At 41.5% G+C, this 27,070-nt stretch overlaps 1 protein-coding gene across 1 annotated transcript in view; it reads left to right on the forward strand.

Annotated features, from left to right (window-relative positions):
• The window catches only part of ttn.2 (titin, tandem duplicate 2), a 219,533-nt gene that overhangs the window by 66,116 nt on the left and 126,347 nt on the right, over positions 1–27,070 (forward strand). The window contains 43 exon segments of the mRNA XM_030381745.1: positions 70–351; positions 453–731; positions 823–1,110; positions 1,242–1,520; positions 1,676–1,957; positions 2,133–2,411; positions 2,587–2,871; positions 3,008–3,295; positions 3,476–3,766; positions 3,885–4,172; positions 4,305–4,415; positions 4,597–4,882; positions 5,076–5,259; positions 5,424–5,507; positions 5,788–6,055; positions 6,205–6,465; positions 6,839–7,048; positions 7,136–7,213; positions 7,300–7,326; positions 7,775–7,831; positions 8,027–8,071; positions 8,297–8,350; positions 9,106–9,177; positions 9,516–9,575; positions 9,762–9,842; positions 10,042–10,116; positions 10,415–10,786; positions 10,950–11,228; positions 11,545–11,646; positions 12,083–12,496; positions 12,716–12,790; positions 12,959–14,320; positions 14,421–14,495; positions 21,431–21,499; positions 21,614–21,700; positions 22,023–22,124; positions 22,531–22,575; positions 22,863–24,653; positions 25,113–25,163; positions 25,373–25,771; positions 25,854–26,132; positions 26,244–26,513; positions 26,810–26,949. Coding sequence (XP_030237605.1) covers positions 70–351; positions 453–731; positions 823–1,110; positions 1,242–1,520; positions 1,676–1,957; positions 2,133–2,411; positions 2,587–2,871; positions 3,008–3,295; positions 3,476–3,766; positions 3,885–4,172; positions 4,305–4,415; positions 4,597–4,882; positions 5,076–5,259; positions 5,424–5,507; positions 5,788–6,055; positions 6,205–6,465; positions 6,839–7,048; positions 7,136–7,213; positions 7,300–7,326; positions 7,775–7,831; positions 8,027–8,071; positions 8,297–8,350; positions 9,106–9,177; positions 9,516–9,575; positions 9,762–9,842; positions 10,042–10,116; positions 10,415–10,786; positions 10,950–11,228; positions 11,545–11,646; positions 12,083–12,496; positions 12,716–12,790; positions 12,959–14,320; positions 14,421–14,495; positions 21,431–21,499; positions 21,614–21,700; positions 22,023–22,124; positions 22,531–22,575; positions 22,863–24,653; positions 25,113–25,163; positions 25,373–25,771; positions 25,854–26,132; positions 26,244–26,513; positions 26,810–26,949 — 10,706 coding nt within the window.

The raw sequence follows: 27,070 nt of genomic DNA on the forward strand, positions 1-27,070 counted from the left end.
AAATATTGGATTTGCGGATTACTTTGTCACCCTGCTGACTTTCCATCTCTGCGTTTTTCCTCTCTTCAGAGCCGCCGTCGTTTGTGAAGAGACTGTCAAACATGACAGCTATATTTGGAGAGGAGGTGACCCTTGTTGCCACAGTTAAAGGCTCTGAACCCATTACTGTGTCCTGGGTTCAGGACAAGGATCACATTCTCAGGGATGGTGACAACAGGAAAATCACCTTTGAAAACAACCAGGTCACACTTAGAGTCTTTAAGGCTGATGCCACCACTGCAGGAAAATACACCTGCCAACTGACAAATGATGCTGGCAATGTGGAATGTTTTGCTAACTTGACTATTCTAGGTTTGTAACTATCTAATTATCTTTTTCTCTTGCAGTTCTTTGATCTTCTTTTCTTCCAGGTTTCATTAACAATCTTTCTGCTCTTCTCTTGTGAATTTCAGAGCCCGCTAAGATAGTGGATAAGCCTGATGCACTGAGTGTTACTGCAGGTGAAATTGCCGCCTTAGAGGTCAAAGTGTGTGGAACGCCACAGCTCGTTCCTAAGTGGTTCAAGGATGGTGTAGAGTTGGCCTCTGGAAGGAAATACAAAATCTCCTTCTCCAAGATGATCTCCAGCCTCAAAGTCCTTTCCGCTGAGAGGCATGACACTGGAGAATATACATTTGAGGTCGAGAATGAGGTTGGCAAAGACCTGAGCAAAATAAACCTCACTGTTCTAGGTTGGTGGTCCCTTTCTTCCTGCTGTTTTAGGATACATGAATGTTTTATTATTTGGATGCATGCTTCACTACTGCTTTCCTTCCTCTACAGATAAGATAATTCCTCCCTCATTCTTGAGGACATTAAAGGATTGTAATGCAGTTGTTGGGAATTCAGGAGACATTGAATGCAAAGTGTCAGGCTCCCCGCCGTTCGTAATCTCCTGGTACCACGACGGAGAGGAGATACAGAAAGGTCCTAACTATGAGATTGCATTCATTGACAACAACTGCACACTGAAGGTTCCCACTCTTAAGTTGTCTGATTCTGGAGTGTATAAATGCGCAGCTGTCAACAAGGCTGGATCAGCTAAAACCACCGCGTCTTTCACTGTGAAAGGTTAGTAAATATAGACATGCATGTCTTTTGCTGCATGGATATGTGGTGAACAGAACTTGTTTTGTGAGATTTTGAGACTGGTTTGTGAAAGTCTTCCATCATGTTAAAGTGTGATTTCTGTTCGTATCTAGAGCCACCAACCTTTGTGGTGCAGCCACAACCTGCAGAGGCTATGCCAGGCACTAGTGTGACCTTCTCAGCCATTGTGAAGGGCAGTGCCCCACTGAAACTGAAGTGGTTCAGAGGAACCAAGGAGATGATGACTGGAGGAGACTGTGAGATGTCCCTAAAGGATAACCAGGCCCGCTTGGAGCTTTACAATGTCAATAAGTCTTATGCTGGTGAATATACGTGCCAGATCGTAAACGATGCAGGAAAGGAGAGTTGCCCTGTTAATCTGACTGTCAAAGGTTTGTCTTGTTTTACTCTTAATTTAACCTTGAAACTATTCTTTTTAAAGGGTGTTATGTGTTCCCATTAAACAACGGACAACAATAAACATAAGCTGCCATTGAAATGCAACCCACGTTTCCAAACTAACTCTGCGTTTGATTATGTCATTCAGAACCAGCCTACTTTTCAAAGAAGCTGAAGGACATGACGGTAGAGAAGGGAAAAGCTCTGATGCTAGAGTGCACGTACACCGGGAGCCCCATGATCACAGTGAACTGGTATAAAGATGGCCAGCAGATATTTGCCTCTTATAAATACAACATCACCACCACAGAGAGCTCCTGTATCCTGGAGTGTTTGAGCACTGAGGAGAAAGAGGCTGCTGGGAAGTTCTCATGTCAAGTTTCCAATGATGCTGGAACGGACACCTGCGAGGCATCAGTGACTATTCTAGGTCAGTCCACCCCTCTGTTGAGGCCTAGTTAAATCAAGGTTATTAAGTTGTGTGTTTTCATATGTTCTGTTCCATCTTAATGAATTGTGCAGTTTTGCTTCATTCCCTGTTTGCTTGAGTCAAGCTAGCCTGCTTTTTATATGGCTCTTTTTACCTCGTGTGTCTGATTCTGTAGAACCCCCCTATTTCGTTGAGGCCTTGGAGCATATGGAGGTGACTACAGGAGATGCAGTGTGTTTGAAGTGCCAGCTGGCAGGAACCCCTGAAATCAAAGTGTCCTGGTTCAAGGCTGATGGCAAAGTGAGGTCCAGCCCAACCTGTAAATTGGAGTACTCTAAAGGTGTGGCCTGCCTGAAGCTTAGCAAAGCTGGAAAATCTGATGTCGGGGAATACACCTGCAAGGCAGAGAACTGTATAGGCTCCACCTCCTCTACATGCAGACTAAGTGTCCAAGGTGAACATCTTTTTGCGTGCAAGCTTAATCTCGCCACCTTTGTTTACCGCTGTTTAAAACTGATATTATATTTCAGTCAAACGTTGGATTTAAATTGAAAACAATTTCTAAAGCATGTCCATTGTGTTCAGCCTCAGCTGTTCTCCTAAAAAACCCTGGTGTGCTTTGATTACAGAGGCTAAGACACCACCATCCTTTCCTAAGAAGATCACCAGTCTGCAGCAGACTGAGGGCAAGGTAGTCAGGTTTGAGTGTCGTGTTGCTGGCTCCTCGCCCGTCGAGGTTTCCTGGCTGAGGGACGGAGAGCCTCTGGAGGGAGACGAGGTCTCCATGTCGTACGACGACAATACAGCTGTGTTGGAGATAAGACCTGGGGAGATGAGGCACTCTGGAGAGTACAGTTGCGTCGCCACCAACAGCGTTGGTAGCGCTTCCTGTAGAGCCAAGCTCACCCTGCAAGGTCTGTCCCTGTGTCTTAACAGAAACTCTTGGTGGTCATAAAGCATACATCAGTCTTTATTATTCCCAGCTCACTGTTCTGGCTGTTTAACATTTGTCGTTGCTCTTTCCTGTTCCTCCTCATGCGGACCCTGCAGAACCAAGATACGCACCCATCTTTGAAACAAAGCTGTCACCACAGGAAGTGACTGTTGGTGAAAGTGTAGAGCTGGAGTGTCACATGACAGGCTCCGCCCCCATCAAGGTCACATGGTCGAAGGACCACAAAGACATCCGATCTGGCGGCAACTATAGGATGACCTGCGTGGAGAACATCTCTCATCTGACCATTCTAAAGGCAGATAAAGGGGACACTGGGAAATACTTCTGCCATGCCACTAATGACATGGGGAAGGACTCTTGCAGCACAGATATCACGGTGAAAGGTATTTGACCAGGGACACATTCATGTCTTCTGGGTGCTTGGACCCTCACTTGTTGGCTGGCCATGATGTTGCTTTGTTCCTGCCTTGTGGGGTGCTCTTTGTGTGAGGATCCAAATACCCACTTAGTGGAGTAGCAGTTCAAAATAAATATCATAATCACCTGTTTATCATCATTTTCAGAGCGCAAAAACCCTCCGACATTCACTAAAAAGCCCTCTGAAAGCATTGAGGACACGGAGGGCAAGCTGGTGAAGATCGAGGGCCGTGTGGCCGGTTCTCAGCCAATGGCTGTGAGCTGGTACAAGGGGGACATGGAGATCCATAGCTCTGACAAATATGATATCAGTTTTAAGAGCAACGCAGCCGTGCTATGCATCAAGAACAGCCAGGTGTCCGACAGCGGGAAGTACTCCTGCCAGGCGTCCAACGAGGCGGGCAAGGCCAGCTGTGGCGTCTCACTCGATGTAGCTGGTATGTCGACTGTGTCACACGTTATCTGTTCCTATTCTTGGGAATAAAATGAGACAAATTTATGAAAATATGATCTATAGTTATTTTACAACTGCCAAATTGGTCTTCTCTAATACAGAGGCCAAGAAGCCACCTGTATTCGACGTCCCTCTTAAAGCGGTGACGGTGGTCGAGGGCGACAAGATGAGCCTTACCTGCCACATCCGTGGGTCCACTCCGCTGACTATCCAGTGGATGAAGGACAGGAAGGAGCTCATCTCCTCTGTTGAGGCTAAAGTCAGTTTTGCGAACGGGACCGCCAGCCTGGAGATCAGCAAGGTGTCCAAGGCCCACGCTGGGGACTACCTCTGCAAGGCCAGCAACGATGCTGGCAGTGAATTCTGCAAGGCTAAAGTTACTTTGAAAGGTTAGAATCCATGATGCACACAGGTGTTTTGGTTGTGTGACTCGATATGTTGTGTTTAGGTTGTGTGAACTTCACATTTTGAATTTGATGACTTTAAACATGTTGTGAACGTATGACCTTTGTGTGTTGCAGATGGAACAGGTGCAAAGCCTGCTCCCACAGAGGTGCCTACTGCATCTCAAGCTAAGAAACTGGACAGCTTGTTCTTCATCGAGGAGCCAAAATCCATCAATGTCTCTGAGAGTAAGCATATATAGCTATAGTAAACTCCCTATGAGGGGTTTGGGTTTGATTGGTCTTCAAGTCAGGCCTGTTAAGCCCTTTGAGAGTGTTCTTATAATACAAGTCCATACAAATATACCTCAGGACCAATTAAAAATCTTTTTACCTTTCCCCGATTTAAATATCTGTTCTCTTTTTGCAGAGGGCACTGCTACCTTTATCGCCAAGGTTGGAGGTGATCCCATTCCCAATGTGAAATGGATGAAGGGGAAGTGGAGGCAGATCACCCCTGGTGGTCGTATCTCTGTGGAACACAAAGGGCAGGAGGCCAAGCTGGAGATAAGAGAAGTGACCAAGTCTGACTCTGGCCAGTACAGATGTGTGGCATCCAGCAAACACGGAGAGATTGAATGCAGTACAGACATGCACGTGGAGGAGAAGAAGGAGACCACAGGATTAGAAGGAGACCTAAGAGCCAAACTGAAGAAGTAAGTTTATAGTCTCTTTGGGATGTCACATGTTGTTTGATAAGTGGTTAGCTCTCTAGAACCGAATCGGCAACCCTCCAGCTGAGCTTCCTGAGCCATTAGTGCCCCAGTATGAATCTTTGTCCTAACCTTTCTCAATGTCTCACTGTTCTAGGAAATCTTTATTTAAAACACCTTTGTTAATGTTCTCTAGGACTCCCTCAAAGCAGAAGAGCCCACAGGAGGAGAAGGACATCGATATTGTTGAGCTGTTGAGGAATGTAGACCCTAAAGAGTATGAGAAGTACGCACGTATGTATGGCATCACCGACTACAGGGGACTGCTCCAAGCCATTGAGCAGCTCAAGAAGGAGAAGGCTGAGGAAAGTGGAAGACCGGTAAGAATAAGTATTATGCATAATGTATTTACATACTTTATTACATATACAGTATGCATATGCAAGTTGAACCAGCTGGTCTGAATCGATGGACAGCACAGATGTTCTGGGGTACTGGTTGTACATATACTTCAACATGGCATGGCTGTGTTTGTTTGCATCAGGAAATTGAGCGAGGGGACAGAGACTCTGACGAGGACATGGCTAAGCTGGTGGCTGACCTGCAGAAGAGGATGGAACGCACCGAGGTGGTTGATCTTCTCCCTCCTGGACATATTCCATACAGTCCACTCATAATATAGCAATAGTTACACTTCTCTAACTAACATTCTAGTCAAAACATAAAGAAGTCACACAACTCTAACTAACCACTTATTTCGCAACAATAGTCACATAACTGCAGCACAGCTCCAACTAACTAAGGTTATAACATATCAATAGTAACACAGCTCTAACGGCCCAGTTATAACATAACAACAGTAACATAACTATCTCTTGACTCTCCCTGGTATTTGTTCTACCCTGCAGCCTGTGACGGTGGTGAAAGACATTTGTGACCAGTCTACCTTCATCAACAAGGAGGCTCTGTTTGAGTGCCAGGTCACCATCAACTACCCTGAGATCACCCTGTCTTGGTACAAGGGCACCCAGAAACTGGACAACAGTGAAAAGTATGGCATCAGCATCAGAGGTAACCGCCACCTTTTGAAGATCAAGGACTGCCAGGCCAGAGACCAAGGCAACTACCGGGTGGTGTGTGGTCCACATATCTCCAGCGCCAAGCTCACTGTTATGGGTAAGAGAATAATTCCTTTCATCAACACATTCAAAGAGATGGTAACATGAATGATGAGGTCTTATTCATTTTGTACTCAGCGCTAGATTGGCAGCAATACAGGTAGTCTTCTAGTGACAAGTAACAGACTTCTTGTTTGTGTTTTGCAGAGGTGGAGATTGAGAAGCACCTGCAGGACGTATCAGGTAAGGAAGGCCAGTCCTGTACTTTGACATGTCAGTTGTCTGTCCCTAACGGGAAAACTGAGTGGTTAAAGAATGGAAAGCAGATAGATGTGAAGGGCAGGTTCACCTCTGAGGTGAAGCACAAGATTCAGAAGCTTGTGATTGAAGAGCTGAAGCCAGAAGACCAGGGACGATACTCCTGTAGATACCAAAACCTTGAGTCAACAGCTGAACTGTGGGTGGAAGGTTTGTACACTGAAACATAACCTAAACTCTTCTATAAGTAATTGATTTTCCCCCCTTTTATTAAACTCTTCAACCTCTCACACAAACATCAACTCTAACAGTGAAGATGGAGGATTTTTTTTTTCTTTTAATTCCTGGACTCATTTATCTTAACCTTCTTTTAAGTCATCTTGAAGATCCGCTCGTATTTCTTTTGTCTTCAGACCTTTTTTTAATTGCATTCATCGCAACTCTTGATAATGGTGCAGTCACAGCATCCACATTCAATTCTAACCACTCATCCAGTGTTCTCAACAAGACCTCACCCCTGCTTTCAACCCCTTCATAAATGTTCTTCTGAAACACTTATCATTCACATGTTTATCTGTTCTAGCTGAACAAATTCATTTCACCAAACGTATCCACAACATTGAGGTCAACGAACGGCAGGCGGCCACCTTTGAGTGTGAAGTCTCATTTGATAATGCGATCGTGTCGTGGTACAAAGACACCTGGGAACTCAAGGAAAGTCCCAAGTACAACTTCACAAGCGAAGGCAGAAGACATTTCATGGTTATCAGGAATGTTGCCATCGAAGACCAAGGTGTGTAACACGCCGCCATCTCCCAGCAGCACCTCTTCTCTGGATTCTTTCCTGATTTTAAGATGTTGAAATGTTGATCCCATCTAGGAGTTTACTCAGTGATTGTGAGGTTGGAGCCCCGAGGAGAGGCTAAAAGCACAGCTGAGCTTTATTTATCGGGCAAAGGTACAGTTACCCTGTCAGGCCCTTTGTATCTCTGTTCAGTGTTGTTCCAACAACTAACACCATATATAATCTTCTCCTTTTTACAGAAATTGAATTAGCAAGAGTTCCCATCGGTGAGTATTTCTTAACAAAACCCTCCACACTTTAATGGGGAGTTATAGGGACAGTTCTGGATTTTTCAACCTGGGGCCTATTTTCAGATCATGTCGGTCAAATCTAATATTCTCTGAGCCTGTTAGTGGCAAAAACAAGCACTTGCAAAGGTCTTACATTTACAGGCAATATTGCCCCAAAGGATTTGGGTTCTGCAGATTACGGCTGCAGCGTTCTCGCTTAATACTTGACCAATCTCCAAAATAGTCCGTTATACTCAAAATGATCGGAAAATAGACTCTAGGTTAACAAATCCAGGATTTTCCTTTAACGTGAGGTACTTACACAATTGACAATGGTTTTGTTCATAACTCATCAATAAAAAGCACAATATTTTTCCTTATTAGTGCAAAGATTAGTAATTTAAAGGTAAAATATCTAACACAAGTATTGTTGGCTATCCTGTAGATATGCCCGACTCCTCAGTACAGAGGCCTGAACAACCGACATCAGTTGCTATTCAAGGTAAGACAGGCAGGGGGCAGAGTTTGTCATTTAGGGAATGATTGTGGTTAAATTCACTTTGTTTTCCAACAGTAGAATCTGATCCCAATCGATTTTTTATTCTAAACTGATTGATGGTTGACTCAAACAACATTTGTTGTCTAGGTCTAGTCTGTTATTTAAATAACAAAGTCAACTTATCTTTCTGTCTTAAAGAATCTTCTGAGTTCTATCATTATGAAGAGAAGATGGAACAGAGAGGTAGATGTTTTCAAATATTCCGATAACTCTGTCACTAAATTATCTAACCTGGTTGTGGCAGACTGTGGAACAGCTTACTTTTGCTAAGATTTTCCACAGTCGCCCAGTTCAGTCGCTCAGTTTAGATGTTTAACTATTCATCTATCACAATACATACTAATACATATTATATTAATAGATAATACAATATTAAATCAATCAATCAATATGATTTGTCTTTCTTAGTCTCTGCAGAGCTTTCCTATCACTATGAAGAGGAGGCAGAGATGGAGCAGAGAGGTACCTTGTCTCTTCATGTTCATAATATCCATTATCACTCAGACTTGGAGACTCAAACCTTTACAATCACATATCCAAGGGGTCAATTAGTTACAAATATTTAAGCAACCTTTAGCATTAATTTTAGTTATTTGTTTTGAAGGTCTAGTCTCAATATCTACCTCAATCAAGATTGTTGTCCAAATCTGCTTTTAAAAATCATCACACCACTTAACCTAACCCATTAACTGTATACTCTGTAAGTTTACCTGTCTCATCAATAACATCACCTGTCTACTCTTTAGTAGCACCTGTCCAGTCGCAGGTATTACGTATTATTATGTATGCGTTCAGTATTTTGATGAATGTTGACTCTTTCTTCATGTCGACTAACCTCTTCACTGAATCCTCTGATCTTCTGTTCTGGGCTTGTTTAAACACCAAATCACTCTGTCATGCTATCCAACTTGATACTGCTAATTACCACACTCTTAAATGTGGTAGAATGTGCATTCTCCATGCTCCTTTTGTCACATTGTCTGTTTGGTGTGATTCTAACTCCTTCAGTTGAATATGAAAGCCGGACAGAAGAGATAGTAGCCCAAAAAAACACAAATAAAACCTAGACCTGTCTTGTTTAAACGTGTCTTTGAGCCGTTCCTTGACCCCACACCATGGCTCTCTTGATATATGTTCATGTGTCTTCTTTAGTTGCTTCTGGTTTATGTTGGGTAATGTATTGTCAGTTTCTGAATGTGTGTCTGTTACCCCACCAGTTTCCAGGCTTGCGGTTCAGGAAACGGTGGACACCAAGCAAGTAGGAATGAGAGAGAAGGTTCCGGAAAAAGGTGAACAAAGTACTGCTTGCTGCTTTGTATTGGCAAACAGTCTCCCACCACAATCTATAACCTTTCCTGTAATTTGCTGTTTGACCATTTGGTGCTTTCCTAACACCGCCGTCTTGTGTTGTGTCAATGCTCTTTTTAGAAACGCTCCATATCTTCCTCTTTGTGTGTCCATCATTAACTACTTATTCTCAATGTTTCAATCATGACCATCAGTCCCGCTAGCTTCTCTAGTCTATTTGACTTTATGCGTTGAGTCTTCCTGTATGTGCAAATGCATGAGGCAAATCTGTGCACTAGAGTGCCCGGCTAATGCAGTCAGTGTCTTTATGTTCCGAAAGTTGCGAAGAAGCCAGAGGAGGAACCAGCTGCAGCTGCGAAGGAGCCTTCCCCATCCAAAGGTACCTCCAGAACCCTGTGGTGGTCACTAGTCATCCACCCCTTACATAAAGACGCTACAGTCATGTTTATTTCTCTTATTCACCATTCAAATGTCTTTGAGAGGTGAATACCGTTCATCTCTCTCTGTCAGTATTTTAGTTGATGTTATTACAATATATTAACTGATCTCTACTTGTTTTTGTAAGTACTTGTAGCCAAAAAGCCAGTAGAGGAGAACATTTTGGCAGTTTCACTTCCAGAAAAGAAACAGAGTCCTTCTCCCAAAGGTAGAGGCGCTAACCACACCATTCTTTGATCTTTAATTTATAATATTATTTTATTATTTTCCCAAACTTGTTTTTCTTTCCTTTTGGCACATTGTGTTGTTTAATTCACTTTGTCCTTCTCCTTTACTTGACCTGGTGTGAATATATCCGTTTGTGTGAAATATCTCCTTGCTGATGTGATTTGTCTTAAAAAAAAAAGAAGCACCAGATTTGAAGAAGGCTGTGCCTGCTCCCCCCCCCCCTGCAGGGAAGCCAAATGAGGTGCCAAAGAAAGGTACCTTTCCTCATTGAATCATCTAACCCTTATTTTCACTAGCGTCTTGCTTGTGTCTTCTCACTTTGAACAGCATTTGTTATGAACGTCCTACTGCTGCCAAATGTGGATAATATGTGAGTTCAGATGTTATTGTTGAATGTGCATACATGGGTCACTCTTTGAATATACTCTTGAAAACTGTCTGTGCTGTTACTCTCAAGATTTTATAAAGCCTTCATCTTGAGCATTTCTTGGATGATTTAGCTAAACCTATGGATAATGTTTTAGCTAATGGTGCTGTTTGTGTTACTTAAAGATGAACCCAGGCTTCAGTTTCCAGCAGAACCTCAAGCCAAGCCTCAAGCTAGAACAGAAACTGAGGCCAAACCTACTTCGAAAGAACCTCAAGCCAAGCCTATAATTCAACCCGAACCTGAGGAAAAGCTTCAACCTAAAGAGGAAACTAGGCCTGAGGCAAAGCTTAAACCTAAAGAAGAATCCAAACATGAACCTAAGGCCAAGCTTAAACCTAAAGAAGAAACTAAAGCTGAGCCTGAGGCGAGGCTTAAACCTATGGCAGAACCTGAAATGAAGCCAAAAGAGAAACCTCTAGCTAAACTTGCTCAAAAGACAGAACCTGAGCCAGAATTCACGGCTCCTATGAGGAAGCAAGTGACTCAACCATCAGGTATTTGCATTATAATTTGTGTACACTTAGCACCTTGAAATTTGAAATTTATGGCTTTATGTTGGTACAATGTTGTTGATATTCTTGTTTTTACGGCTTCTGTCTGCGATGTGTCTTAAACTGTCTCTACACACATCTTCTTTGATGTGTTTCTTGCTTCAAGTCCCCGAAGAAATCCAGAAAGCTAAGGCTGCAAAACCAGAGCCGAAAGAGGTGAAGCCAGCAGTTATCAGGCCAGAAATCAAGGATCAAAGACCCGATCCAGCAGCTAAACCGCAAACAGGGTTTTCTAAGCCAGAAGAAGTTCAGGAGCCAGTGAGGAAACCAGTACCCAAGCCCAAACCAGCCATTAAACAGACTCATACTGACAAAACAGCCAAACCGGAGCATTCAAAACCAGAGCCCACAAATGAAGTGGCTCCAAAGGAGACCCTGAAGACAGGTATACAGGCTCTGCTATCTACATATGGCTCAAGCCTTTCCTAATTTCTTAACCCTTCATTTCATTTCTTATTCTTACACACTGAATCTTAAGACTAAGCCACCAACATTGTTAAATCTTGACAAATGTTTAACTGAATTAAATATTAAGTTTTGAGTTAAGTTCATTTTAGGTCAAATGCTTATTTTAGGTTTAATTTGATCTGAAAGATTACTGCAAAGATTAGTTTATCTTTGGGTACCTTTGATTCTACCTTTGCTTGTCTTCTCCTTCTACTACACATATCTGAATCATGCATGTTCTTTTAAAATACCAGAAGCACCAACAAAGAAGAAGGTTGTTAGTCCTGAACCACCAACTACCATCCCTCAAACGGTGGACAGAAATGTACTTCAGAAGAAACCTGTGGCTGATAAAGGTACCATACCATCAAGGCCTAGTCATTCTAAACCTACATTATCTCTCTTATTCTTATTTTCTTATTCTTGAATGTGTGAGATGTCGTTCATACTGCCTAACTTGTCTACTGTTTGGTGTATATGGTGAAATGATTCAGAGAGCTGGCCCACCTTTTAGGCACTCGCTAGAGTGTAGACTTACACGTAATGAACTATTCATTTTCAAAGTTCCTGTGGAGGAAAATAAAACCCCAGTGGCTCTTTAGGCACCCAGCAAACAAGAGCCATTGCTCCTCCAGAAGGAGAACCTCTTATGAAATTAACATTTTTTTTGCAAACATCCACTGGTTCAAGAACTTCGGCCTTGCACAGTGTCATGATGTCTGTTTCTATCTCTTTCCGATCTTGGTAGTCATTTTTTATGTTTTTGTGTGTTCTGTATTTACCCTCTTAAAGTGGAGAAGCCTGAACCAAAACATATAGAGGTGGCTGACAGAGCACCTGAACCCCAGAAGGTGTCGCGGGAAGCTCTGGTTATTGTAGATGAGAAGATACAGGATTCCCCAGAGAGGCGGCCGAAGATAGCAGTTGAAAAAACACCTGCAAAAACTACAGAAAAAACACTGGAAAAGAATGTTACAGAGTGGAGACCAGAGGAACCTGAGAAGGTAGTGATTTCTGAAGTGGGGCCACCTGAGAAGGTCGGTGAAACTCAGAAGGCAGAGAAGCAGAAGGTTCCTGGAAGGGACAAAGAGTCATACAGGACTGCAGAAAAACCAACTGCCACTCCTCATAAGATCCTGGTTAAAGAGGCTGAGGAGATTCCTCAGTCAAAGCCTCAAAGAGAAGTAAAGGGGGCCACTCCAAAAGGTACATCTGAGTCACAACTCACCTCTTATTAGTCTTTGCTAGCATCTTTATATGTCCAACATGGGCAGTTGTCCAATATGCTTGAGTCCGTGGTTTGAATGTTTTTTGAAATAGCATTCGATAAATGGGCTGTAAATTATTTTGCTAGTCAAATAATATAATATTTTATGTTTTTTTTTTACCATGCACCTTGGGGTAAAAACTGTAAATTCTTTAAAGAACCAGAAGATAAGAAGACTGTAAAGATTTTGCCTTTGCTCGAGAATAAGCAAAAAGCCCCTCTACATAAGAAAGGTACTAACCATCTTAAAAGGTTGCATGGTCAAATTCCTCCATAATGAGACGATTGTTGTCCAGAGTTTCACTCCAATGTGTTTTGTCATTAACTCCAAATTTGTCTTGTTTTGTTCTAATCTCTTGGTACCGACCCATGGTGCCTTCTCTTTAATCTTAACCTCCAAGAAACCAGCAGTCTTTTGAAGATAGAAACTCAGACAGAAGCTCAGAAGATCCAGGGGACACAGGAAACCTCTTTGTCAGTGGATCTGCGAGAACACGAGGAGCGGGTGGAAGAACATGCCCATGTTTCTTATGAGAAGCAGCAGCACATTACTGACATTACTTTAACACAGATTAACATTTTAGATAGACTCCAAAAGCTGAGTGAACCTGGTCAAATGGCTATCTCCAGAGATGAGACTTCCTCTGATTTATCAAAGATTAGAGACACAAAGTTAATTAAACCTCAAATAAACACCAAATCAGAAGCTGTCATGGATAAATGTGAAGGAAAGAAACAAGCTGTCACTGTGAGAGATAAACAAATTTCAGACAAATATCTGCTTGATGAAGGTGTTTTTGTCAGGCAGGTTGAATTGATCACTAAAGCCATCATAGATGAGAGGAAAGACATCACATTAATGGGACATTTAGAGCAGGTTCCTAAACCTTTTCCTACTGAACGAGATGTACACCAGGAAACACAAAAGGAATGCTTTCGTATCCCAACAGAGACCAAAATTAGACCCAATCCTCCTCAGAGGGTAGACATTAGAGTAGATACTGCAGAAGAACATGGTAGAATAAGGCAGGAACTAATTAACATTGAGGATGAAAATATTCAGTTGGAAAAGGTTACAGCTCAACAAAAATCTGTTGGCAAGACAGTAGTGGAGCAGATCGTAGTCAGAGATGCAGTTGCTAGAGTATCTGGAACGCAAGGGAGGACTGTGGTGGAACGAGGTCCATCAGAGGAATATATAAAGAAGGGCGAGTTATTGGATGCATTAATAAGTACGAGGACAAGGTCAGCAGAGGTTAATGTTGAGGCACATCTTGTAGACACATCCGCAATGACATCCTCAATGAAGACTAGAACTACTGGAGGAACTGTGAAGAAGACCCTAATAACACAAGAGTTGGTGGCAGATACCCAGCCCAAGGCCACCGGAACAGAGCTTGGAGATGTCAAGGCACAAATGGTTCGAGAAGATGAGGCAGCATTCACCACAAAAGGGAAATCAAAAATGGAAGAAGATTTTGTGGAGTCCACTGGATTTGAAGGCCAGGGTGATGAAGTCTCTCTTCAGATCTTACTGCAGGCAGAGGCTCAAATGTTCAAAGGAACAGTTGGAACTAAACCATTGACTTCAAACGCAGAAGAAAGGAAGAAAATATTTGCAACAGAAGCGTCTTCCAGAGGTACAAAGAATATCCCATGCCGTTCTTATCTGCATCCCCATACCCACCATTTCCCTTTTTCAGTATTCAGGTACCATCTGCTCTGTTCCAATTTGAACTCCTTTATTTTGGGATTATTATTTATGTCTATGTTTTGATGTTGGTCTACTGTGTATGCATGTGGACTTGAGAAGCTCTTCATATTTTACCTATTCACTGTATTAAACATGATTATTCTTTAAAGAAGCAGAAGCCGAGAATATCCCAGTGAAAGCTGTTCAGGAGCTTGTGCAGAAACCAAGAGAAGAAGCTGGAAGAGGTACATCACAGCAGAAAACACCAGTAGGAGGCTGTCTTCCCTCCACCCACTTCTCTTATTCTGTCTTGTTTCTATTAACCTTATGTTCATATTTGTCGTTTTGTTCTAATCTCTTGGTACCGAACCATGGTGCTTTCTCTTGAATCTTAAACTCCAAGAAACCAAGACGGAAAACCAGAGGAAAGCTCAGAAGATCCAGGAGGTTTTTTATGTGACAGATGAAGCCTCTACAGAGGAGGAGATGCGAGAAAATGAGGATCTGGTGGAAGAACATGTCAATTTGTCTTATGAGGAGCAGCACATTACTGAGATAACATTACCACAGGTGGACATTTCATCTTCATCACAAACATCTGTTGAAGGTGACAATGGAGTTAACATTAGGAGTAAGAGAAAGGTTGTCCATGTAGTAAAAGAAGTTCAGAAAGGTGGAGGGGAAGCAAAGCAAATTGATTCTCGACCTGAAGAAACCATCCCAGACAGCATTCAGGAGGCCTTTATTCCACTGAAAGATAAAACCCAAACAATGAAAGGTCAGAGATCAAGCAAAAGTCAAGAGGCTGCAGTAGTGGATTCAAGGGCTGAGGTCATCCCTCAAGAAAGATCTCAAAAAGAAGATCCAGCCAAACAATATTTTAACAATGGTGTTGGGGATTGCAACGATGAATTTTTTTTTTACAGCTTACTTACAAAGAAAACTAATTTGCAAGCTAAAACTAAAGACACTATGAGGGAACAAGAACAGACAAAAATAGGCTTTCAAAAAAGGTACGGTGCTGTGGATCATCTAGTCAAAACTATTTTATCAAGACAAGAGGAGACTCAGGAGTCAACTGGTGTTCCTTTAAAAACGTTGAGGTCTTCAGAGCAATCAGAGCAGGAGTTTGCATACATCCCAGAAAATATAGTTGAAGAGATAAGGTTCAAAGTGGCAACTGTAGAAGACCAAACTGATGCAGATAGACTTACCACAGTAGACACACCTGGTAAAGAACTTAAAACGACCAAAGTCAAGACAAAAGAACAGAAAGAAAGTGATCAGGTTGAGGACATCACTCCAAATAGACTCAGGTCTCTAAAACAGACAGCACATGGGTTGGAAAAAACAATAAATGTGGAAAGAACTCATTCCAAGCAAGAAACTATAACTGGTCAGCTTATATCTAATGTAGACCAACCATCTGAAGTAAGACCCAGTGTAGACCAAACTCTTGAAGTTAGACTCTGTGTAGACGCAACTAGTACAACTAAAACTAGTGTAGATGACCAAACTGACAAAGTTGAACAAATTTCTCAAGCTAAACCAAGTATAGAAGGGCAAATTAGTGAGAATAAACCCAGTGCTGAACCGCAAATTTCTGAATTTAAAACCAATGTAGAAAACCAAACTGGAAAATTTAGACACAGTTCAGAACAGAAAACATATACAACCAATGTACAAGAGCAACATGATAAAAACCTGATTAAAACAGCCAAAGGTATCAAATTTCCTCAACATGTTGAGGTAATGTCTCCAAAGAAACTCAAGTCTCTAAAACAGAGAGAACAAGAATTGTCAAAACAAAAAGAGTTCCCAGTGGACACAATCCTGTCCAAGAGGGAAAGTAAAACAGGTCAAATTAGACCCAATGTAGGACATGAATCTGAAATACAACCCTGTGTAGACCAGACTCCTGAATTTAGACCCAGTGTAGGCCAAACTAGTAAAAGTACAAGCAGTACAGATGACCATACTTGCAATGTCAGACTGGCTGTAGACCAAACTTCTCATGTCAGACAAGGGGCAGAAAGCCAAAAAGCCAGAAGAAGCAGTTTAGAGCATCAAACATCTGATGATAGACTAAATGTTGAGTACGAAATTGGTGAAGAACTAAAAATTACCAAAGTTTTGAAAGTCAAGAAAAATCCACATAAAGGACCTGATCAGGTTGAAGAGCGATATCCTGAGAAACTCACGTCTGTAAAACAGGGAGAGCGAGAGTTGTCAAAACCGAAAGAGTTCCCAGTGGAAAAAATCCAGGCCAAGACCATGAATGTTCAAAACATATTTGTCGTCATCACTCCCAATGAAAATACAGAAACCAGATCCAGCCAAGAAGACCAAACATCCAATCTTATGCCCACTGGTATACATCGAAAATCTTTCAAAGTTATCAAAGTCAAGACAAAAACACAGAAAAAAACAGATGAGGTTGAGAACATACAGGCTAAGAGAGAAACTAATACTGGTCAAATTAGAACAAATGTAGAAGACCAGCAATCTGAACGAATACCCAGTGAAGAGATAACTCCTGTAGCTAAACCCAGTGTAGACCAAGCTAGTGAAGCTTCAGCTAGTGTTGACAGCCAAACTAGCAAAATCACTGTACAATGCCAAACTAATGTAAAGCTAAAAACTGCCAAAGTTATAAAACTCCAAACAAGACCACTTGAAGAACCCGATCACATTGAAGACATTTCTCCAAAGAAACTGAGATCTCTTAAACAGAGAGAGCAAGAGTTGTCAAAACTAAATGAGTTCCCAGTTGAAACAGTCCTGTCCAAGATGGAAACTAGAACAAGTACAGTTATACCCAGTGTAGATAACCAACTATCTGAATTTAGACCCAGTGTAGAACTAACTCATACAACTACAACTACTGCAGATATCAACACTGACAAAGCTGGACCGGTTTCAGACCAAAAGTCTCAGGTCCGACCAAGCTTAGAAAGCCAAATTGGTAAGCTTAAACCCAGTGTAGAACAGCAACCTTCTGATGTAACAACTGGTGTAGTAAACCAAACCACTGAAGAACTTAAAAGTGCCAAAATCAAAGTCCTAATAAAACCCCAGAAAGAACCTGATAAGGTTGAGAACTTTTCTCAAAATAAACTGAAATCTTCACAGAGAGAGCTAGAGTTTTCCAAACGTATAGATCTCCCAGTGGAAACAATCCAGTCCAAAACTGTGAAAGTTCAGAACATGTTTGGCCTCATCATTCCTATTGAAAATGCGGAAACTGAACAACTTGAAAGAGAAGTTTCAGTGACATCTGTCATCGAAATTGCAAATAAAAAAAATTTGTTGGTGAAAGAGGAAGAAACTCCATCCCATCCATCACAAATACATTTTGCTCCCGACCATCTTGTAAAAAATATTGCATCAAAACAAACCGCAGTTCAGGAGACAAATGATGGTTCTGTGAAAAGCTCCACAAAGAAACCAGATCAGAAGTTAGCCAACATCCCAAAACATACAGCTGAAGAGGTTCAGTCAAAAGTTGTCGCAATAGAAGACCAAACTGACAAAGTTAGACTTGCTGTAGAAGACCAAACTGGTAATGAAATAAAAACTGTAAAAGTCCAGAAAAAAACACAGAAAGAACCTATTCAGGTTGAAGAAATTTCTCAAAATAAATTAAAGTCTCCTAAAAAGAGAGAGCAACAATTATCCCAACTTAAAGTGATCCCAGTGGAAACAATCCAGTCCGAGTCTGTAAAAGACCAAAATATATTTGGCATGGTCACTCCTATTGAAAAAACAGATACAGTACAGGAACCACTTGAAGGAAAGATATCAGTGGCACCTATCATGGGAATAGCAAATGAAAAACATTTGTTAATGAAAGAGGAAGAAGCTGAATCCCATAATACACAAACACATGTTGCTCATGTCAATCTCATTAAAAATATTGCATCAAAACAAGCCACAGTTCAGGAGTCAAAGGATGGTTCTGTAAAAAGCTCCACAAAGAAACCAGATCAGGAGTTAGCCAGGATCCCAGAACATAGAGTGGCAGAAGTTCAGTCCACAGTTGTCATTACCGAAGACCTTACTGGTAATGTAATATCTGTTTTGGAAGACCGAACTGGTAAAGTTATACCCCCCTTAGAATACCAAACTGGTGAAATTAGAGGCAGTGTAGAACAACCAACTTCTGATGTTGCAACCACTATAGAAGACCAAACTGGTAAAGAACTACAAACTGCAAAAGTTATCCATGTCCAGACAAAACTACAGGGGAAATTTGATCAGGTTGAGCACATTTCTCCAAATAAACTCAAGTCTCTCAAAGAGAGAGAGCAAGAGTTGTCCAAACTTAAAGATCTCCCAGTGGAAACCACCCAGTCCAAGACTGTAAAAGTTGAAAACATTGTTGGTCTTCTCAGTCCTTTTGAAATAGCAGAAACTGAACAACTTGAAAGAAAAGTTTCGGTGACACCTGTCATGGAAACAACAAATGTAAAACATTTGTTGGTGAAAGAGGAAGAAACTCAATCCCATCCAACACAAATACATGTTGTTCCTGACAAACTTTTAAAAAATATTGCATCAAAACAAGCTGCAGTTCAGGAGTCAAATGATAGTTCTGTAAAAATCTCCAAAAAGAAATCGGATCAGAAGTTAGCTAACATCCCAGAACATACAGCTGAAGAGGTTCAGTCCAAAGTTGTCACAATAGAGGACCAAACTGACAAAGTTAGACTTTCTGAAGAAGAAAAAACTGGTAAAGAACTCAAAACTGTAAAAGTCCAGACAAAACCACAGAAAGAACCTATTCAGGTCGAAGATATTTCTCAAAATAAATTAATGTCTCTAAAACAGAGAGAGCAACAATTATCCCAACTAAAAGTTTTCCCAGCGGAAACAATCCAGTCAAAGTCAGTAAAAGTTCAAAATATTTTGGGCATCGTCATTCCTATTGAAAAAACAGAAACAGTACAGGAACCACTTGAAGGAAATATTTCAGTGGCACCTGTCATGGGAATAGCAGATGTAAGAAATGTGTTAGTGAAAGAGGAAGAATCTATATCCCATACTTCACAAACACATGTAGCGCCTGATCATCTCGTTAGAAATATTGAATCAAAAGAAGAGGAAGTTCTGGAGTCACCTGATGGTTCAGTAGACACTGTGAGGTCCACAAATAAATCGGAACAGAAATTAGCCAAAATCCCAGAACATAGAGTGGAAGAAGTTCAGTCCAGAATTGTCATTACAGAAGACCTAACTGGTAATGTTAAATCCATTTTAGAAGACAGAACTGGTGAAATTAAAGACAGTGTAGAACAGCCAACTTCCGGTGTTACAACCACATTAGAAGTCCAAACTGGTAAAGAAGTCCAAATGGCCAAAGTCCAGAAAGAACCACAGAAAGGACCAATTCAGGGTGAGGACATTTCTCCAATGCAACTCAAGTCCCTCAAGAAGAGTGAGCAACAGTTATCAAAACTTAAAGAGTTCCCAGTTGAAACAATTCAATCCAAGACCATGAAAGTTCAAAATGTATTTGGCATTATCACTCCTATTGAACAGAAAGAAACAGACCTGGAACAACTTCAAATCAAGGTTTCAATGGCGTATGACATGGGTCTAGCAAAAAAGAAGTGTGTTTCAGGAAGAGTAGAAGGGGCTAAATCAGATACATCAGGAATACATGTTGCTCCTGTTACTTTTACAATTTCAAAAAAATATGAAGTTCAGGAGTTATCTGACGTCCCTCTGACGATGTTAAAGTCAACAAAAAGGCCAGATCAGGTTTTACGCAAAATCCCAGAAAATATATTTGAAGGTGTTCAGTCCAAAGTTGTCACAATAGAAGACCAGACTGTTAAAATTGTACCTAATGTCGACGACCAAACTGGTATAATGATATCCACGGTAGAAGGCAAAACTGCTAAAGAACCAGAATATTCCGAAGTTATAAAATACCAGACCAAACCTCAGGGACAATCTAATCATGTTGAGAACATTTCTCAAATGAAACTGAAATTGAAACAAAGAGAGCAGTCCAAACTAAAAGATCTCCCAGTTGAAACAATCCAGTCCAAGACTGAAAGAGTGGAAAACACTTTTGGCATCGTCAGTCCAATTGAAAAGGCAGAAACTGAACTTAAAGGAAAGGTTTCAGTGGCACCTGTTATGGAAATAATAAATGAAGATGAAGGGGATAAATCCCATACTTTACAAATAAATGTTGCTCCTGATGAAATACTAAATTATATTGTATCCAAACAAGAGATCGGGTTAGGTCAGGTCTCCCCAGATGGTTCTCTTGAGACATTGAAATCCACAAATAAATCAGAGGAGGAGTTTGGTTTAGGAGAGCTTCAGTCCAAAGTTTTCACTATAGAAGACCAAACTGATGAAACTGAGAAGGTCAGACCTGGTGTAGGCCAAACCGTATGGTTCAGTAATGTTCAATTTAGCAAAGAAAGAGATCAGAAAACAAAGATCAATAATAAGATAATTGTTCGTGAAAACCAGCCTCTCATAGATATACATAGAGTTCCATCAGTAACATATGTCAGCACAGAACAAAAAGAAGTTCAGGACTTGCAATATGAATCCAAGACTGAAAAGAAATATCCATCTGGAATGAAGACTCAAAGGTCCTCTCTGGAAGCTGAGTTTGAAGAAGTCCACAGGGATTGCCCTCTTCAAAGAGCTCATTCCATATGCAAAGAAGAAGACAAAAAAACAATATTTCCTTTGGGAAAGAAAGGAGAAAAGAAAAGTCGTCCTGTTGGTGCTTCTTCCAAAGGTATAAATGGAAAACATTAAATGTCACCAATTGTTTGACCAGAGCACCTTTCTGTGTGCTCCCATCACTCCTAAGGACTTCCCGCCGTCTTGTCGGCAGTTCTTCCATCTCATATCACCCATTCTTGGCACAAAGTGTGTTCTTCCACTTTATTTAGAGCACCCATTGACACTACCTCACTCAAATGGAACGGTCTTCTTTTCATCTTGCTGCTTGTTGCAAGCCCCCCTCCTCAAATTGGCTTGAATGTTTGGTGTTTGATGAGTTTCTGTGTTTTATCCTTGACGTGAGTGAGAAATAGCAGAGTTAACTGAAAAAAATTAACATCTTAAGTATTGTTATCATTGAACCTGAATGTTATTCACACTGGGTACATTCTTGTCCTCATGGTCCTCTTGATTTTATTTTAAGTGCCCACGAAGGAAGAATCATTTCCACAAGATAAAGAACCTCTGCCAAAGGCAGTTAGTTCCAAACAAGGTACTCCTTTGCTGTTCTATTTGTTTGTCTTTTGTGTTGTCTTATGATTTGTGATTATAAACTGAATTTCTCATTCTTGAGTACACCTAAATCTTAACTATTACTATCTTGAAGCGCAAGATGTAAGCCAAGCTGTTGAAAAGACAAAGCTTCTTCTCCCAGTGAAAGAGGAGACTGGAGAGAGGAAAGAGAAACGACCAGGTACTTGACACAATGCAGTAGTTTAATAGCTGCAGGTCCTCAATAGAGGGCAGTGCTTTCAGTTTCTGTTTGTTTATGTATGACTTTTATTTGAAGTGAGAAAACCACAAGATGCTGTACAAGTTGCAGAGGAAACGATTAAGCATCCAGTCACTGAACAGACCAAACCTGTTTTTATGAGTAATTTGGAAAATTACTCATAAAAGACAGGTATTCTTAATCTAACATTAATGCTGCTTTAAATAGTTTACTAACAACTTGGCGATCAAACAACTCTTACTTATCTCTTGTGTTGGATGCAACACTTTTAATCTTTTCAAAGTTGAAGTGACAAAGCCTGAGTCAAAGGCCATGGAAGTAGCCAAGAAGCAGAGAGATGAAGATAAACCTGTGATGCCGAGGAAGACACCTTCTCCTGGGACAGGTAGAATGATCACAGACCATTTAACATTCAACTTTTTTCTTACAAGCACAGCATCTTTATGTCCTCCTCTTTAATCAAGCAATAACGTTTAAGCCTTGGCTCTTCTGTTTAACTCAACACATGCTGTGATATGTGCACATATCCCAAGTCGGATTGCCTAATGTCTGACTGAACCCAATACTTAATAACTCTATATAACCACCATTTCCTTTTGCTTGTGAAACTACAGGGATAATCTACGTCTATCTGGTGTTAAAAATCTGTATTGTTTTACTGAATTACCTCTTTCAATGAAGGATTCACCTTCGCTCAGCATAGTTTGTGTCCTTTTCTGACATCCATGTCATACATTGTAATAAAGTTGTGAAAATTAATTAACACATTGTGGATTTTACCTTGACACTAGATGAAACCAAGGGGCCTGTACAAGCGCCAGGAGGAGTGAAAAAAGGTAAGAGCACTCTACCTTATTTACACAGCACCTACACAGCACCTGCTAGCACAGTCTCGTATAGAAATAGGTGTGTCAGTCTGTTTAGTTCAGTGTCATATCTTATTGTAGGTTTGTCTCTGTCTGTTTTTAAACAAGCAGGGTTACAGTCTGCTTTTGTACTTTTAGGTTGTGGTTGTTGTTGTTGTTGTTGTTGTTGCATGTTTGTTTATTTGTTTGTTTGTTCGTTTAATAGTATTTGTTTAATGTGTGTGATGAATCTTGAGAAATTGTTCTCCACAAAAAAGGTAAAGTTCAAAAGGAGGACGATGGAACATTTGATATTCCCACCTTGAGGAAAACATCAAAGGTTATGAAAGAGACAGAGGAAGAACAGGTGTTGATCAAACTCAAGAAGATTCCATCCGTTCCAACTAAAGCAGAAGAAATCAAGCTGTTGAAAGCCACCAAAACAACAGTTGTCCGAGTTGAGGAGATGGTGCACAGGAGGACATCTGTAGACATGCCAGCTTCCATCCTGAAAGCATCGCTGGAGAGAGATCCTAGAGAGAAGACCCCCACAAAGAAAGAGACGGAACTTCCAAAACCTAAAGAATTAAGAGAAACAGAATCAGATAAATGCTCACCATGGAGTAATCAGAAAGACTCTCCTAAAGATAAGGAACCAGAAGATACAATCTCCATAGAGAAAACTCCCAAATCAGCCAAAGCTGGAGAACCAGTTACAGCAAGTGTGGGCTTAAAGAAAGTAAGGAAGTTGCCTGTAGATGAAGCAGAACAAGAAGCCCTCAAATTGAAACCATTTGACCAGCCTACCAAACCCACAGAAGAGCCAACGACAGACAAGATGGAGAGACCAGAGAGGGAAGCTGTACCTTTTGAAAAAGAGAGAATCAGACCAGAGGATAAAACACAGACACCGACTAAGAAAGATGAAATCATTGCGGAGACAGAGAAACCACAAGCCAAGGTACAAAAACTAGCAGATAGAGAGAAAACTTCCAAAGAAGAGAAGGATGCTGCCATGGAACCACACAAGGGAAAGAGAATCTCACCGGAACAGGATACAGAGAGCGTGAAACTGAAGCCTTTCTCCAGACCAACTAAGGACGCTAAGGAAGCAGCTGCAGATGAGAAGCCCAGCGGTGAGAAACCATCCCGTACAAGTAGAGACAAATTACCAAGGGAAGCAGAGACAAGCAAGACAACAGAGACACCGAAACGTCCTGAGAAGGTTGTAGAGGCTGCTCCCTTTACCGTGGAGAACATAGTATTTCCGAAACCAACTGTTGACAAGACAGTATCTCCGAAACCAACTGTTGACAAGACAGTATCTCCGAAACCAACTGCTGATAAGACAGTATCTCCTAAACCAACTAGTGATAAGACAATATCTCCTAAACCAACTGCTGATAAGACAGTATCTCCTAAACAAACTACAGATAAGACAGTATCTCCTAAACCAACTGCTGATGAGACAGTATCTCCTAAACCAACTGCTGATAAGACACCTAGGAAGACTATAGATGAAACCAGGCCTCTGCAGTTGAAGAAAGGAGTTACTCCAAAAGAAAATGAAGAACATGCAGAAACCGTTTTGAGGCCAATTGACCAGCTCAAGAAGGTTGAACTGAAAAAGACAGCCTCCCCCAAAGTTGATAAAGCAAAGCCAAAAGAGCTGGAATCATTTCCAATTGAAAAGAAACCAAGTGGCGAAAAGCTAAAGAGGATCACAAAAACAGTTTCCCCAAAAGAATCAGTTGAGGCTGTGGCTCCCAAAACAGTTCCCAGGAAACCCACCCCAGAAGAGGAGAAGGCTGGAGAAGCAGTGAAAACCAGCAAAGGGAAGGTCCCCATGTCCAAGGAGGTTTCTCCTGGATCCGTGCAGCTTAGGAAGGTCCCTACTCAGCTGGAGGAGGTGGTGTTTGAAGAGGAGTACGAGGGCCAGCCAGAAGAGGGGGAGGAAGAAGAGGAGGAGGTCTGGGGCTGGGAGCTGGTTCCCAGTGAAAGCTCAACCTCAGAAGACAGGCTAGCTGAAGGGGAAGATGCTGTAGAAGCTCCAGGTGTTACCAGGAGAGGTGAGGTGGTGACAAAACCAGACCACTTGGTGACCACTGACAACCTGCTCCTCATCGCCTGAATAACTTCAGCCCATTCCCTCATTAATGCCTTCATCTGCATATGTTGACATCATCACCTCTTATGTCTGATTGAAAGTATGCCATCTTCGTTGTTGATGTTGAGCATTGTACTGCCATCCTGATTGGTCAACCATTATGTCACATCTGTCTGTGTCTTGTTTTGTGTTTTATCCATCAGACTCCTAATCTCAACCCCAACTGTTTAAACCATGATCATTATCACATCATGCTGTGTGAATTATCTTTTTCATCAAAAATAATTTCCATCCATATGCTCCCTTTATTTGAAATGTCATTTCTAACTCATAGGCAAAACTATTGCTTTGTTTTCTGGTATATAACTTAGACATATCAGTACACATGAACTAATAATTCCAACTTTCCAATTTTCAACAGACGGACAACCTGCTGAGGAAGCAGGAAGAGGAAGAGGGAGGGGCCTGAAACGTAAGAATGAGGAGTTAACCATATAAAACATATTATTTATAACTATATGTTGACATCAAGTTTTAAGGTAACACGCATCTTAATAATCAATCAAAGCATCAATAGCTAAAGTATCACAAGATGACTTTGCGAAACCGGGTCGTTGAGAGGCCATGATAGTCTCTGTTAAATACTAATATTTTCGATTTGACAAATCAACTGTATTTCAGCCAAGCAGACCCCATCTCCTGGTGATGGAGGCCGAGGTAGGGGCCTGAAGCCGGGGGGAAAGGGCCCGTCCCCACCAGATGAGCCCTTCGCAGGATTCAAACTCAAAGCTGTTCCTCTGAAGTTCATCAAAAAGCTTCAAAACATTGTGTTGACAGAGGCAGAGTCTATTGGCTCTGCTGCTGTATTTGAGTGTGAAGTTTCCCCCTCTACTGCCATTACTACTTGGATGAAGGATGGAAGCAACCTCCGTGAGAGCCCCAAACACAAATTCACCTCAGATGGCAAAGACCGCAAGCTGAACATTATTGATGTCCAGCTGTCTGATACTGGTGAATATACGTGCGTGGCCAAGAATGCCGGAAAGGAAATATCATGCACAGCCAAGCTCATTGTTGAAGGTATTATACTACATACACTTCAATCACAACATCTCAAGGCAGAATATTTTCATTGCTAATTTATGTTATTCTCTTCTGACAGAGCTGCCAGTGAAATGGATCAAGGAGCTGGATGAGGAGACCTCACCCCTTAAAGGTCAGCCCCTGTACATGACCTGTGAGCTGAACAAAGAGAGGGACGTGGTCTGGAAAAGGAGTGGAAAAATCCTCAAGTTGAAGACTGGCAAAATCTCCATCAATGTCATTGGTCTGGGGCACGCTGTGACCGTTCAGAACACCACTGAAGAGGATGCCGGCCTTTACACTTGTGAGGTGGCCAATCAACCAGATGTCATGACTTCAACCAACGTTAAAGTGATTGGTGAGTAATGTTAAACTTACCTTCATGAATTGAGTTTTATTTATCATACCTTGAGCTTTGATTTTGTTCCAGGAACAAGTCTTTGTCTGATTTGTTCATGGTATTTAACAGAAATCATCAAGGACTGGCTGGTGAAGCCTCTGAGAGACCAGCATGTGAAGCCCAAGGCAGCTGCCACATTTAAATGTGAGCTGTTTAAGGAGACTCCTAACTGGAAGTGGCTTAAAGGAGAGACTGAGATAACGCCTTCTGATAAGATCGAGATTAAGAAGGATGGAAAGGCACTGACGCTGACTATTAAGAACTGCCAGCCCGAAGATGTATCCGATTACACTATGGAGGTGGAGGGACGGGTCTACAGCGCCAAACTCACATTAGGAGGTTGATCCATCAATCCATTTATCTGTTTCTCTGTCGGCCTATCCATCTATTTATCTACCTATATCTCTCTATCTATCCATCTATTTATCTACCTATATATCTCTATCTATCTATATATCTATATATTTATCTTTATATCCCTTAGATCTATCTGTCTGTCTGTCTGTCTGTCTGTCTGTCTGTCTGTCTGTCTGTCTGTCTGTCTGTCTGTATATAATTCTACTTATCTATATATCCTATCTATCCATTCGTCTGTCTGTCTGTCTGTCCATCAACTAATAGAGGGTGTGTTTCAGAACGTGAAGCTGAGATCCTGAAGCCTCTGTCAAGCATGGAGGTGGTGGAGAAGGACAACGTGACTTTTGAGACTGAGATCTCAGAGGAAGATGTTCCAGGGGAATGGAAGCTGAAGGGAGTGGTCCTGACCAGATCACCGGTACCTACCATCTAACAGCTAGCATCTACCTACAATCTAACAGCTAGCATCTACCTACCATCTAACAGCTAGCATATACCTTCCATCTAACAGCTAGCATCTACCTACCACCTAACAGCTA

Source organism: Gadus morhua, chromosome 16 (genome assembly GCF_902167405.1).
Source record: "Gadus morhua chromosome 16, gadMor3.0, whole genome shotgun sequence".
NCBI lineage: Eukaryota > Metazoa > Chordata > Actinopteri > Gadiformes > Gadidae > Gadus > Gadus morhua.